The sequence below is a fragment of the Otolemur garnettii genome, unplaced genomic scaffold, assembly GCF_000181295.1.
Source record: "Otolemur garnettii isolate 467f Iridium unplaced genomic scaffold, OtoGar3 scaffold00038, whole genome shotgun sequence".
Lineage (NCBI taxonomy): Eukaryota > Metazoa > Chordata > Mammalia > Primates > Galagidae > Otolemur > Otolemur garnettii.
The window spans coordinates 12,147,641-12,161,379 of record NW_003852433.1 but is presented as its reverse complement, the minus strand read 5'-3'; the positions used below and the strand labels follow the sequence as shown (position 1 = coordinate 12,161,379).

Sequence of the window (13,739 nt, the reverse complement as noted above, 5' to 3'; positions counted from 1 at the left end):
TCCCCAAGATATTTCAAAATGTATATGTAGATATTCCAAAAAGTATTCAGTTTCCACTTACAATGCTGAAATCCCAAATACTCTGGTCCCAAGCATTTCAGATAAGAGATGCTCAACCTGTATAATATTTGCTACCATTTAAAGGCAGCATTCCACCACTTTTAATGTCAATTAAAAATCAGAAAACAAAAATATATCCTCCATGTCACTCAATGTAACAAAAAGTAGACCACTATTATTACATAATGAAAATAAGAATGTGGGGCAGTATTTTTGAATTGCTGATTTTGCTACATTAGATATTGTAGCGTTTTAATAATGGCTTTACTGCAAAATGTTTCTTGATGTCCACTCTCCTCTTTTCTCCTGGATGTGTTACCTCCCTATTCTGTGCTACTGAGAAAGGGGCTATAGCCTTATGTTAAGAGTTGTGGAGATAATAAGGGTAATAGTGATAAAAAACAAAGAAAGGAAAAGAAAAAGAAATGTTAACTTGGAAATTATCTAGGAATTACAGTTAGAAGGAAAGGATTATTTTAAAGCAACTAGAAATACCTTTTCAATTCTAGAATGTCACATGATTTTCCACTGCAATTATTTTAAAATTTATCTACTACATCATCAGTGGCCTATTCTAAAACCAATTCATTAGGCTAAATATTTAGTATGAATTTGCTACAAGCTAGGTCCAAAGGGTAGGTTTTAAATCTGTATATAAAACTTTGAATAGGCATCACTTAAGAACATTTAATTGACTTCTAAATGAGTAGAGTTATTAGCAGTTATTGACAAGAATGTCTATATTCATTCTGTTCCAGAGAATCAAGACTCATTTGCCTATTTGTGTCAGTCAAGAAAGTAGACATCTCACTCCCTATAAAAACAGATATAAAACGAAGCTGATTATGTTTATATAAATCTTGGTAAGGGGAATAGTACTTATTGACTACTGTTTGTCATTATCATTTAGGCAATTAAAATAATCACCAGCAGTCTCTTAGAAATAATTCTCCCTTTTTTCCAAAAATGTGTTAAGACACTGAGCAATGGGCTCACAAAAATATGTTAAGCAGGAAAGCAAGGAGGAAGGGAGGGAAGAAAAGGACAGGGAAAAAGTCAGGTACAAGAAGAAAAGAACATCATTCTCCAAAATCAACGAACAGAAGAGTAACAGTTCAGTTCAGAAATGTATTATCAGTGAAAATGTAAGGCTAGTATATAATAGTAAATCAGCAAAGAAAGTTGTTTCCCTTTGTAATTGGGAAGGATTCATAGATAGGTATTACAAATAAAAACCAAACCCCTGATTACTGTCCTGACATTCAGGGTAAATACCTGAGCCACCTGTTTTCAAAAATATCAGATCAGCTTTCCAACTTGGGCCTGGCAGAATGGTTCCCACAGGAAGGGTGGCGAGAAGAAGGGCCATTCTGCCATCAATGAGGTGGTGACTTAAGAATACACCATCAACATTCACAAGTGCATCCACTGAATAGGCTTCAAGAAGCCTGCCCCTCAGGCACTCTTAAGAGATCTGAAAATTTGCAATGAAAGAGATGGGAACTCCAGATGTATGCATTGATCAGGTTCAATAAAGCTATATAGGCCGAAGGCATAAGGAATGTCCCATATTGTATCCATGTGAGGTTGTCCAGAAAACGTAATGAAGATGAAGATTCACCAAACAAGCTCTATACTTTGGTTACCTATGTATCTATTACCATTTTCCTTTTTTCTTTTACAGTTTTTAGCCAGGGCCAGGTTTGAACCTACCACCTCCGGTATATGGGGCCGGTGCCCTACTCCTTTGAGCAGTCCTCCATTACCATTTTCAAAAATCTACAGACAGTCAATGCAGATGAGAACTAACTAGTGATTATCTGACACATCAAATAAAAGTTATAAAACCGCAAAAAAAATATACATCAGATAAATACCATGCCAATCTTTAGATGATCAGGAATGTCAATTCCTGGACAATCAAATCAAGTAAAGTAGGTATTTCAATTTTAACATCTTTGTTTTGAATTTGACTCTAGTATGTTCAAAAAGATGAAATACCAATCAATGATCTCTCAAGTTTGTTCACACCACAGTGCAAAGTGACTGACCCTCTTCACATAGCAATAAGAAAACAGTTACTAAACTATGACCCAGGCAAGATCCAGAAAACATACTTTGACTGGGTTCTATTGAGGATGCATTCCTTCCAGACTCGATGGACCATGTGATTGTGGAGTTTTGGAGGAATCTTCCCCGATCTCTTTGGACTGTGCATAGTTATCATGCCCCCATCTTGGGAACCTAGGTGACTGGCAGCACTCTGAATACCTCCACTCTCACCTAGAAAAGATAATTTGGGATTAGAATTTTCTGAAAAGATTTCCTACTACATAGAATCCTATCTTATTTAAAGTAAATATGCATTTTGATTGTTCAAACTCACATTCATATAACTTTGTACTTACTCCCTGGCAATAACACTATCTACGCTCTACATAAAATTTGTGTCAGGATGCCTTCCCTCCCATCCCCGGCATTTTATATGATTCTTTGTGTTTTTCCTAAAGCAATTAATCCAATCATCTCTCTCTTTCTCATTCTAATACAGAGGCATTAGATACAATTTATAAGGAAGACTTTATACATCATACTATTAAAGACGCAAACACACACTGACGGCTTTAAATTTTTAAATCCCAACACAATAAATAAATTTCAAGGCAAAACAAACAGTAGAGGGAGCTTTATGATCATTTAGCTAAATGGTTGTAAAACAGCACAGAGGGCTCTGGGTAAGAGGAATTTAATGACACAAAGGAACTTAATGACACAAAGATTTTAACAAGGTCGAATTTCAAATTTCTGCGTAGAACTGTTTGTCCTTATGCCTGACATTATTTATGAAAACTTAGTATTGAAACACTATGAGGTTGTCTTGACACTCAATCAGAGGAGTAAAAATGCACAGCATTCTCTTTAATAAATCCACTTCGTTTTCTTCCAACTATAGTTGATGTGTAATCCAATTCTTTCAACTATGTCTACTACGATTGTTGATGAGACTGGCTATTGTTTATGAGTTTTTACTATTTCTTCTTCATAGAAGACAAATAACATCAATAACCAATATTAAATTCTGATTTTATTGTGGGTTTTATTCTGCATAGAACTGTGATATAAAACATCTTAACCAAAACGTTCAATCTAGGCCAGGTGCAATGGCTCAGGCCTGTAATCCTAGCACTCTGGGAGGCTGAGGTGGGTGAAAGCTCAGGAGTTCAAGACCAAGCTAAGCAAGAGTAAGAACCCGATCTCTACTAAAAACAGAAAAACTAGCCCAGCCTGTGGCAGGTACTTACAACCCCAGCTACTTAGAGGCTGAGGCAAGAGGATCTCACTTGAAACCCAAGAGTTTGAGGTTGCTGTGAGCCACAATGACACCACCAGCATTCTACACAGGGTGACCTGTCTCAAGGAGAAAGAAAGAAAGAAAGACAGAAAGACAAGAAAGACAAGAAAGGAAAGAAAGGAAAGAAAGGAAAGAAAGGAAGGAAGGAAGGAAAGAAAAGAAAGAAAAGAAAGAAAGAGAGGGAGGGAGGGAACTCAATTTAGACAATCAGGAAAATCTCCACTCCTATCTGGAAAAGAAAGAAGTAATCTTACAACACAAACTTGATACTCTTTGTAACAAAGCAACATAATCCCTATAGGTTAAGGCTTACCTTTATTTTTCAAAAAAAAAAGCAAAACAGAAAGCCAAATGCTTACATTCTAAGGAACTAAAGCTTTCTTGTCTCTCAGGAAAGTATTATAATATTACAAATCAAATAACTGAAAGGAGATAAGAAATTTGTCTTTCACTGCTACCTTTTATTTTCAAAGTTCCCTAACTTGGTTCATGATACAAATGAATTCATTTCCATTTTACAATAGGTTTTCAAATGCCTATTATAGAACTAGGCCAACTAAAGATACAAACAGAAATAGGTAACACAGTCTTCTCCCTAAAACAACCTACATTAGGGCTAAAGAGATCATATGCCCATGGCATAAGGAAATAATTTATAAGCACGATAGGAGGGATAGGAAAAAACAAACCACAGAGACTTTTCTGATTTAAATTAGGTTGATGCTTTTCAGAAGCACTTAATGACTGGACTAAAATGTGGGTAATATCGTACATGAAATTAAATAAGGCTTATTATTCCAAGCTATTAAATGCATGTTAAATGTAGTTACCTCCAATTACACCTATATATCAAACAGAAGAACAAGTGGATGTACCTATCTAGATAAGGCATGAGTGATTTCAACTAAAACCATCAATCCTCCGAGGCCTCCTGCTCATCTTAGAGAAACTTGGCCATTTTTAGGAGGCACTTTGTCCAATATCTAGAAAAGGATAGCAACGGTCAATGTTAGACAGCTACTGAGTCTCAAATCTGACCAGGATTCTCTTTTGATGCAGTAACAAGAGTTCTAAGCTGTAATCTAACATCCTATGATGTGAAAATTTGGGCAAGTTGGTTTTACTATAAGAATACAGCAGCTTGTACTTAGTTTAGTTTGTTTTAGGAAATGAGGCAATATCAGGGAATCTGCTTAACCAAGGCCTATGACAATACCATATATATAGTTAAGAAGGAAGGAAGTTAAAGACCTATGCTATAATTAAGAAGTCCACATTGAAACCCACAATAAACAAAACCTCTTGTTTTTCTATTATGAAATTTAGAGTTCTAAACTAATCAGAGGCTGAGAAATCATATAACCAGCAGGCCTTCAATTTTAAGTTGAACACAAATTTCACTAAGTACTAAGCAAAACAAAAACAGACAAACAAAAACTGTTAACTTACGAATGTGGTAAAATTGGTAAAAATCCAAAATGTGATATAAAATTAAAACTTTTCAAAATCCTGATAATTCTAGTCTTAACAATGACATATCTGTCTTCTCTATGATAGTTACTATAATAGACTCCAAAGTACTTTTTATTGGTTGATGACATATCCTTTAACAGGATAGATATTACTATATCAGAGATAGATACATATTTTTCACCACCTTAGCAACTACATGGCTCTTAAAAACAAAGACTGGGTTGTCCATTTCTACATCTCCCAAACACTATCTGAGTAATTCCCTCCAGGTAATGATAATGTTCACTCAAATTGGAGTTTTGTGTATGACTTGCATTTGTATATTGACAAAGCACTTTCAAGTATATTGCCTAATAATATGTACATGTATAACAACTCTATAAAGTATGTATTTAACAGGAAAGGAAAGTGAGATTCAGAAAAAGTATGAGAATTTAATAAGGTCATTAGGTGTGTTCAATCACAAAGTTTATGATTTTCCCCAGTATGTTCCTTAACCATGAACATTTTACCGAATGCCCACTGTGGGCCAAGCACCACGCTAAAACGTCAAAATACCATCTTAAATAATCTGCATGAAAATTACCATGTAAGTATGTATCATGCTTGATAGTTTTCAAAGTTAAACAATCAAGATTTTATTTACTCTAATTTATTTCCAACCTGGCCCACATTAAATGCCTATAAATAATTTCATTTCAGCTCAAGTATGGTAAGTATCCACTGTGTAGTGGCCAAATTTCCAATTAAAATGAGGTCAACTAAACAAAATAGTCAATATAGGAAATATACTACTCAACAAAGAAGGCAAAAACGTTCCCAATTTAAATAATTGCTGAATTTTTCCATGAAGGAAGACTATTCAAACTGTCAAAATTTTTCCATGTAATTAACACTCATTATTACTGCAGCTAGATTACCGACAGGACAAAGTATTTATTCAGACCAGGTGCTAGTCTAATTTTATAGTATAATACAGGAAAAGTTATCCAAGACTTGTCCCTAGTTGGCAATGGCCATTTGGGCAAAGGTTTCAATCATTCTCTGATTTATTATTCTCCGTTTGTTTAAAATTTTTGGAAAAGCAACCTACATTTTGTCTACTGCCTCATACATGAATGGGCAGGTGTGTGCATAGAACTTAAGAAAAATACAACTGGCTCGGCGCCTGTGGCTCAAGCGGCTAAGGCGCCAGTCACATACACCTAAGGTGGCGGGTTTGAATCCCCAGCCCGGGCCCGCCAAAGAACAATGATGGCTGCAACCAAAAAATGGCCAGGGGTTGTGGTGGGCGCCTGTGGTCCCAGCTACTTGGGAGGCTGAGGCAGGAGACTCGCTTGAGCCCAGGAGTTGGAGGTTGCTGTGAGTGTGATGCCATGGCACTCTACCCAGGGTGATAGCTTGAGGCTCCCTCTCAAAAAAAAAGAAAAATACAACTGAATTATTCAATTAGAAGAAAGACTCATATGGGCACAATTAAAATGGTGAAATATAAAAATTCTGTTTCTTTAAAGTTTTCCTTCTCTATTTTATAAAATTCCCAAGTTATTCTGCTACCTTCTTCTACCAGGAATTTCTCAAATGTTTTCTTAACCTGTCCCATGACATAGGGACTATATGATTTGGGGGGATGTCTTCCATCTGGACATTCCAGGATCATGCTCACCTATGACTGCCTGTTCTGGAGAGGTGGGAGGGGTCAGAGGCATCCCACAGTTGCTGGGGTCCTTCACACTACCAAGCCCCTGCTGACCAACTGTAATGTGGCCTCCAGCACTGGCAACACTTTGAGGAACTGGGATGTCATTCTGAGAGATCAAAACAAATGCTGAAGGGTAAACCATCCGAACACCACCTGTAAGGAAAGAGAGCAATGAGAGAACCAGGCCTGAGGGAGAGATCATAGAAGGCTTCCAACTTTATTATTCTAGTGATCTGAGTCAAAGATCAAAGGTGAAAATGACATGATTGTGAAATACTGCCAAAAATTATACATTTCATTCTTTCATAAATTAACAGTTATTTAAACATGTGTTCTAACTTGATGATAATGGCATTTGGAATATAAGGACCACTGGTGCTTCAGGCAAGATAACTACTCAGCATATACCACTGTGTGAACAGAATTTTTAAAAAGATGTAAAAAATTATAGAGATCATTTCCGATGAATCTGAATGATTATCTTTTTTTAACTAGGTAAGCTGAAGAAGATAGAATAAAGCTCTTCAGGCAAAATACTTTCTCTTACCAACAATTACTTCAACTGCTACAGGGAAATCATCATCATATCCCAACTCCTCTTCCTCTTTCAATTCTTCTTTCTTTTTTAGCACCATCGGATAAAAATACTGCCATTCCTCGATCAACTTACGAGTGGCTGGGTCTGACATCTTGTATGCTTGGCCTGTTAGCGTGCCATTTAAGCCATAAGGACTTACCAGTACTATAGAGAGGAGGAAAAACATGCTACACATTAGAGAAATAATTCCTACTTAATTGCAGCACTACAGATATGATTTTACATTAAAACATAGCATCACTTAATGTATATTGTTCTTTATTTCCTACCTCCTTTTAAAGTCTGACTTTTAAAAGTTTTGTTTTAAGAATATTTATATGCCTCTCAAGTCACATCAATTATTGAAGGAAATCAAATAGGGATAATATTATACAATTATATCAACACACAATACATAATCTATCCATACATTAAAGCATATACACATCTGTTTAATAATTGTAAACATAACAGAAGAAAACTATTCATTACATACATTCTAGAAGCTGCTTAGAACTTGAAGATTCCTGGCCTAGCTTGTTGGCTCATGCTTATAATACCAGAATTTTGAGAGGCCAAGGCAGAAGGATTACTTGAGATAAGGAGTTCAAGACCAGCCTTGGCATACAGTGAGACTCTACCATCACAAAAGGTTTTAAAAAAAAAAAGAAGAAGAAGAAGAAAAAAACCTCTTCTTATGGTTCCTGAGAAACCTGAGTTTCTGTGGTAATCAAAGAGTAATATTTAAATAAAATATCCCATAGCAGATAAGTCTTAATGTACAAAGCTTGAAGCATAATGTTTAGTTTTAATCTTGGTTATAATTATTTTCAAGGTCTGATAATGAAACAACACTAAGTAAAATGGTATTTAACTCAAAGTAAAGGTCTCAATGTCCTCTTATCTTCTTTCAATATTGGACCTTGATATCATTTTCACTGAGTAAGACACAAAAATATAGTTAATGTAATAATACTAAGAATAACCCAAATAGTTCTTAGCCTTGGGGTATTTCAACTTTCCAAATAATACCATTATGGGCGTAAAGACCACTTTTTCTTAACCTTAATTTAAAAAAAAACTCAGCAAAGTCATTAAATGGATGTCCTTTTTTTTTTTTAAACAGTTAGATGATACGTCACATCAATCAGATAGAAAGAGAGAGCCACAGACAGCACATATTTCTTGGAGTCTTTCTGCTACTCTTCAATGGTCAAATGGGATAGAAATACTGACTTCAAACAATATAGTAAGTCAAACATAAACTTTTTTTACACTAATACTTCTAGGAAATTCCCACATTAATTTGGATAATTACATGCATGATGATTTCCTATAGGCCAGCACTTGCCCTAAGTAGCTACCTCCTCCAAACCAATCACAAAAGTAAGCTGGATAATGTCCCATAAAAGTCTTCTATGACTTGAGGTATTAGTGGCAAATCAATAAGATTTAAAATAAGTTGTCTATAAGGACCTAGTATTCTTCGTATTATGTTTCTCAAATTTTAAGGTTAGAAAGTCAGTTCTCTTCCCTTATGACTAGTGACTCCTTTTATTGTTACCCACAAATAAATGCTTTTACTTTGAGTGATAAAATCTAGGATAAAATCAAATAGTCTTTAGTGCCTTAACACTGAAGGAAATAGTATTTAGATAATTCTTACAATCCACAATACATACAATCTGTACAGCTCATAAGTGTACTGTTTGAGAATTAAATTATTTTTGTTTTATAGTAACTCATACGTAAAATACCCAAATTTACAGTGCATAGCTTAAAATGTATTGCAAGGAAGAAGGGGAAGAGGGTAGGTGAGGGAATTTCAAGGTAATAATTAGGACACAGTAAAATGATGACTCAATCTTCTTTTTTTAAACCTCAGAAAGGGAAAAGAAAGCTTAATTATCTTGAGGGCAAGAAACAGATGCTTTCATCAAATTAAATCAGAATAGTTTGTAAAAAACCAAAAACAATCATAAATAAAATGGGGGCTAACTATTCATATAATAGGCTGTTATAGTAAGTAAAATATTTTAGTCCAAAAAAAAGAAGAAGAATTTTTCCACATGGTTCAACCTAATATTATAACACTGTAAAACTGTTATTCACAAAAATTCTGAATTCTTAAGGCAAAGATTTAGATTGCTGAGATTAAAACAACATGAAGTTATTTTGGTAACATCTAGGTGGTAGAACTGTTAATTAATGAAAACATGGAGGTACTAAGTTTAATCACAATTAAATACCTATTGTCAATTCACTCTATATTTAAAAGAAAATAATAAGGATACTAATATCACTGAAGAAACTATACACTATAAAACTCTAGAAATTTGATTTTGAGATTTTTGTTGAACTTTAAAATAGTAACTGTATAATAACATTCTGGAAGCCATCACATTTTTGAAGTCTTATTAACAAACACAACGAAAATCTTTAATTTATAATATTTGTCAATTATTCACTAAATTATATTTTTCAAACACTTACAAATCTTCTTTCATTCTGAAGGAAATTCTCTGTAATTTGTTCTTCAATACAACTACACATAAGACCATGCTATGTACTTTATAAGCTTTAGCAAAAATTAACAAGCTACGAACTACTTCATTGTAAGGAGGCAGTCTCTCCTTTCTTCTTCAAAAATTGACCCTTATGGTTAGCTTTAAAATGTCCATTTAAGGGGGCAGTGGCTCACACCTGTAATTCCCTCATTTTGGGAGTCCAAGGTGGAGGACTGCTTGAAGCCAGGAGTCTGAGACCAGCCTGGGCAAACAGAGAGACAAAAATGAAAAAATTAGCTGGGCATAGTGATGTACACCTGTAGCCCCAGGTACCTGGCAGATTGAGACAAGAAGATCACAAGAGCCCAGGAGTTTGAGGTTGCAATAAGCTATGATAACGCTGCTGCATGCACTCTGGCCCAGGCAACAGTGACGAGACTCCATCTTTTTTTTTTTTTTTTTTAAATGCCATTTAAGACAAGGTCTCATGCTGCAAAACATTACTGGGCAAGGTAGATATTCTCGCAGTGGTGGTTGTGAATGTATGGAGAGCAGAAACATACCACTTACTTACCTTGAAATGGTGCAGGTGATGACTGAGCCATGTGTATATGCTCCTCATTAATCAAATAAATTGGCTGGTGTTGGGCAATCTCCACACTTGTACATACATTACTTTCTCCATGAAGAAAGAATGTGAAAGCACAGGACAAATGCTCACTAAAAAAGAAAGAATGAGAAATTCAATTTTACATTTGGTTAGAAACAGGTGCTAGAAATTGGAACTACAGATGAGATACAACTCTACTTTATCAACCATCCACTGAGACTGACCTCAATGAACAAAACATAAATTTCTAGATCACTGTTCAAAATCTAAATTAAAGCAGGCAGATAAATCTGAAAAACAGATAATGTTATATTCTGAACTTCTGAAAAGTTGTGTAGAAAGCTTCCAGTTTTATTTGCATAACATCTACGTCCTATGCCAACTATAAACACCTAAGAACAGAAAGAGAATTCTAACATTTTTCTACTTTCTCATGGCAAGTACTCAAAAATGTATTAAGTCAAATAAATGAGAAAACAGTTAAAAGACTTATTAAGAAAAAGTAGCTTATGAACAAGATCAAAAGAATCCCTGAATGGATTCTGAATTGGCTTGTAACTGATTCTAGAACAAAGTAGTTTTGCTTATGCTTAGAATAATATACCATCCAATTTATAAGTTTACAACAATACAAAATGGTTAAAGTTCTTTATCTAAAAAATAGTAATGAAGTACTTTGTTGTATATATATTCCCAACATAACTGTTAATGTAATATAAGTCTCCAAATGGACTGGTAATCTATTATATTTAACTTTTATAACTTATTTCAAAATATTATTCATTTCAAAGATTGGAGATATAAATGAGAAGAGTAAAAACTGAATCAATGACTTTTCTTTTATATTGATAACTTTAAAAACAAAGTGGTTTTTCAAGAAACAATTAAAACAAGGTAAGAGCAAGATGCTATCTCTAAAAATAGCCAAGTATATTAGCAGGGGCCCATAATCCCAGGTACTCAGGATGCTGAGGCAAGAAGATCACTTGAGCCCAGGAGTTTGAGGTTGCTGTGAGTTATGATGCCACAGCGTTCTACCAAGGGCAACAAAGTAAAATTCTGTCTCTTAAGAAAAATAAAAAGACAAGAAAAATACTAAAAATTATTGTAGAAATATAATAGAGGCCAAGTTACCTCATCTCTCTGATAACAGTTTCCTAACATGTACAAGCAAGCACTAGCACAGATTGCTGGGCCACCTAGAGGCTCTAATTAAGGAGCCTAGATCAGTTATTTCTACCTTACATCCCATATGCAACAACATGAAAACGTTTAACTACAGAACACAAACCAGTCCAAATGTTACTTCTACTATCTCCCCCACTGCTGAAGATCAGAAGTTACTATCAAATGAATACACAATACACAGAACAATAAACCACTGCAAGTTTACTCAAACTAAAACTGGAGGCTCATCCCTCTTCTCTTAGGACACTCCACTTTACAATATTCCAGGCCTTCTCAACTGTGTCAATTCTCCACTCTTCACTTGGTAAATTAGATGTGATTTAGGTAATTCTTTACATAAAACTCCTCTACAGTTAAACTTATCTCACCCTTTCCTAGAGTCCTTGATACTCCTTTTTCTCTGGAAAGGTACTCCCAGAGAAGTATCTCACTCTTACCTCACCCACTCATGAATAATCTTTATTTTCTCTATTATTTTCCTCAAGTAACCCACTCTTGAAATACTTCTTTACCATGATACCCTCCCTACTGTCTCTCTCTAATGGCTAATATCAAGCCATCAGCACATAATGGTTAAAATAATAGTAATGTCAATATGAATACCACTAAATTTTTATGTAGATAAATAACTTTAGTTTCATTAAAGAAATAAAGTACTAAGAAAACAATGGGAGGTGGGTCTATTTTAGAAAGGAGTTAGTCACAGAAAAACTTCTCTGAAAAGGGAACAGCATTAAAAAATAAAAAAGAGGGAGATGAAAAAGGAAAGGGGGTGGAGGGGAGCAAGGCATCTAAACTGAGGTTTGAATCGTGAAAGATGAAAGTGGCAATGACAATTCCAAAGGAGGGAAAATTATATTTGCAAAAGTATGGAATTAAAGTGAAGGACATATTTAGAAGGCAATGTTGCTGCATCTTTGTGAGAATAAGGAAGACTAGTGAAAGATGAAGGTGAAAAGATTGGAGACTATGAACAAAGCAAACTAGTGAAAAGGCAAAGATTATCAGAGTAGCTGAAAAATTAAAATAAATCCACCCATACACTGCTCACCAAACATATGCAAAGTCTTACCAAAATAATGAAAATAAAAGGTAGAAATTCATATGCCACATGAATTCAAACAAGAAACTGGTATAGAAATAACAATACTACTTATTAAAACATTTTAAACTTAAATTCCTCATTCCTTTATAATATAGAGGAATTCAATGAGAAATTTAAATAGGCATGAACATGTGTACCGATAGTCACATGGCATATAGTACAGAATATGAATATAAATATATATAAATTAAAATATAAGAAGAAACTGATACATCTAAAATTAATAAATATTTTTATATACTTACCTCAGTATTTAACAGAATAAGGGAATTATTTTGTATTAAGAATACAAAAAATAGAATCAACAAAAATATATAAATTTCAGTATATAAGTTGGCTTTCCATAAACAGATAACCTACTCTCTTTCTAAGAACACAAAGAAGAACGGTAAAAAAGACACAGACAAGTCTTAGGAACTGATGACATACAGACTACAAATTCTTTAACAACAGTGCAATTTAGTTAGAAATCCGGGTATTTTTTAAAAGGTAAAAATAAAATCATTTGTTTGAAAACGTGAACAACACACTCTCTAAATAAATCATGGACTATAAAAAAAAATAGTAATGTCGGGACAGTGCCTGTGGCTCAAAGGAGTAGGGTGCCGGCCCCATATGCTGAAGGTGGCGGCTTCAAACCCAGCCCCAGCTAAAAGAAAAAATAGTAATGTCAATCACAAAATATTTAAACTTGAATGACCACAAAAGTAAAACATGTCAAAATCTAAGAGAAACAGTACTTAAAGGGTAATTTATATACTTATATGCCTAGAAATTATATGATAAATAAAATTGAAAAAAAAAAAAAAACAAAGACTAAATACAACAGAACAGAATGATGAAAATAGAACATAGGAAAAAAGGAACAGAAAGGACTAACAAAATACAACTTGTTTTCTGAGCAGGTTCAAAGACAACAAAATACTAGTTAAGATTGATTTGAGGAAGGGAGATGTCCCTACAAGTAGGGAAGCGTTCCTATAAACCATACCGGGAATGAAAAAAATTATTAACCACAAATAAAGTGAAGAAGCTTTTAATGATAAAACAGATATATCTATTGCAACTTTATGTCAATGAATCTGAAACATAATATTTTTCTATAAAAATGAAACTAGAAAACATTCTGTAAACAAGAACTAAAAATTCACCCACCTATTCATAT

The 13,739-nt window shown here is 34.3% G+C and overlaps 1 protein-coding gene across 3 annotated transcripts in view; it reads right to left on the bottom strand.

Annotated features, from left to right (window-relative positions):
- MED13L (mediator complex subunit 13 like) overlaps positions 1-13,739 on the bottom strand; it is a 303,234-nt gene that overhangs the window by 66,854 nt on the left and 222,641 nt on the right. For all 3 annotated transcript variants that reach the window (XM_023513279.1, XM_023513280.1, XM_012805266.2), the window contains 4 exons: positions 10,246-10,391; positions 7,135-7,329; positions 6,552-6,740; positions 2,178-2,343 (listed from right to left, as the gene is read on the bottom strand). In XM_023513279.1, coding sequence (XP_023369047.1) covers positions 2,178-2,343; positions 6,552-6,740; positions 7,135-7,329; positions 10,246-10,391 — 696 coding nt within the window. The remainder of the gene's footprint in view (positions 1-2,177; positions 2,344-6,551; positions 6,741-7,134; positions 7,330-10,245; positions 10,392-13,739) is intronic.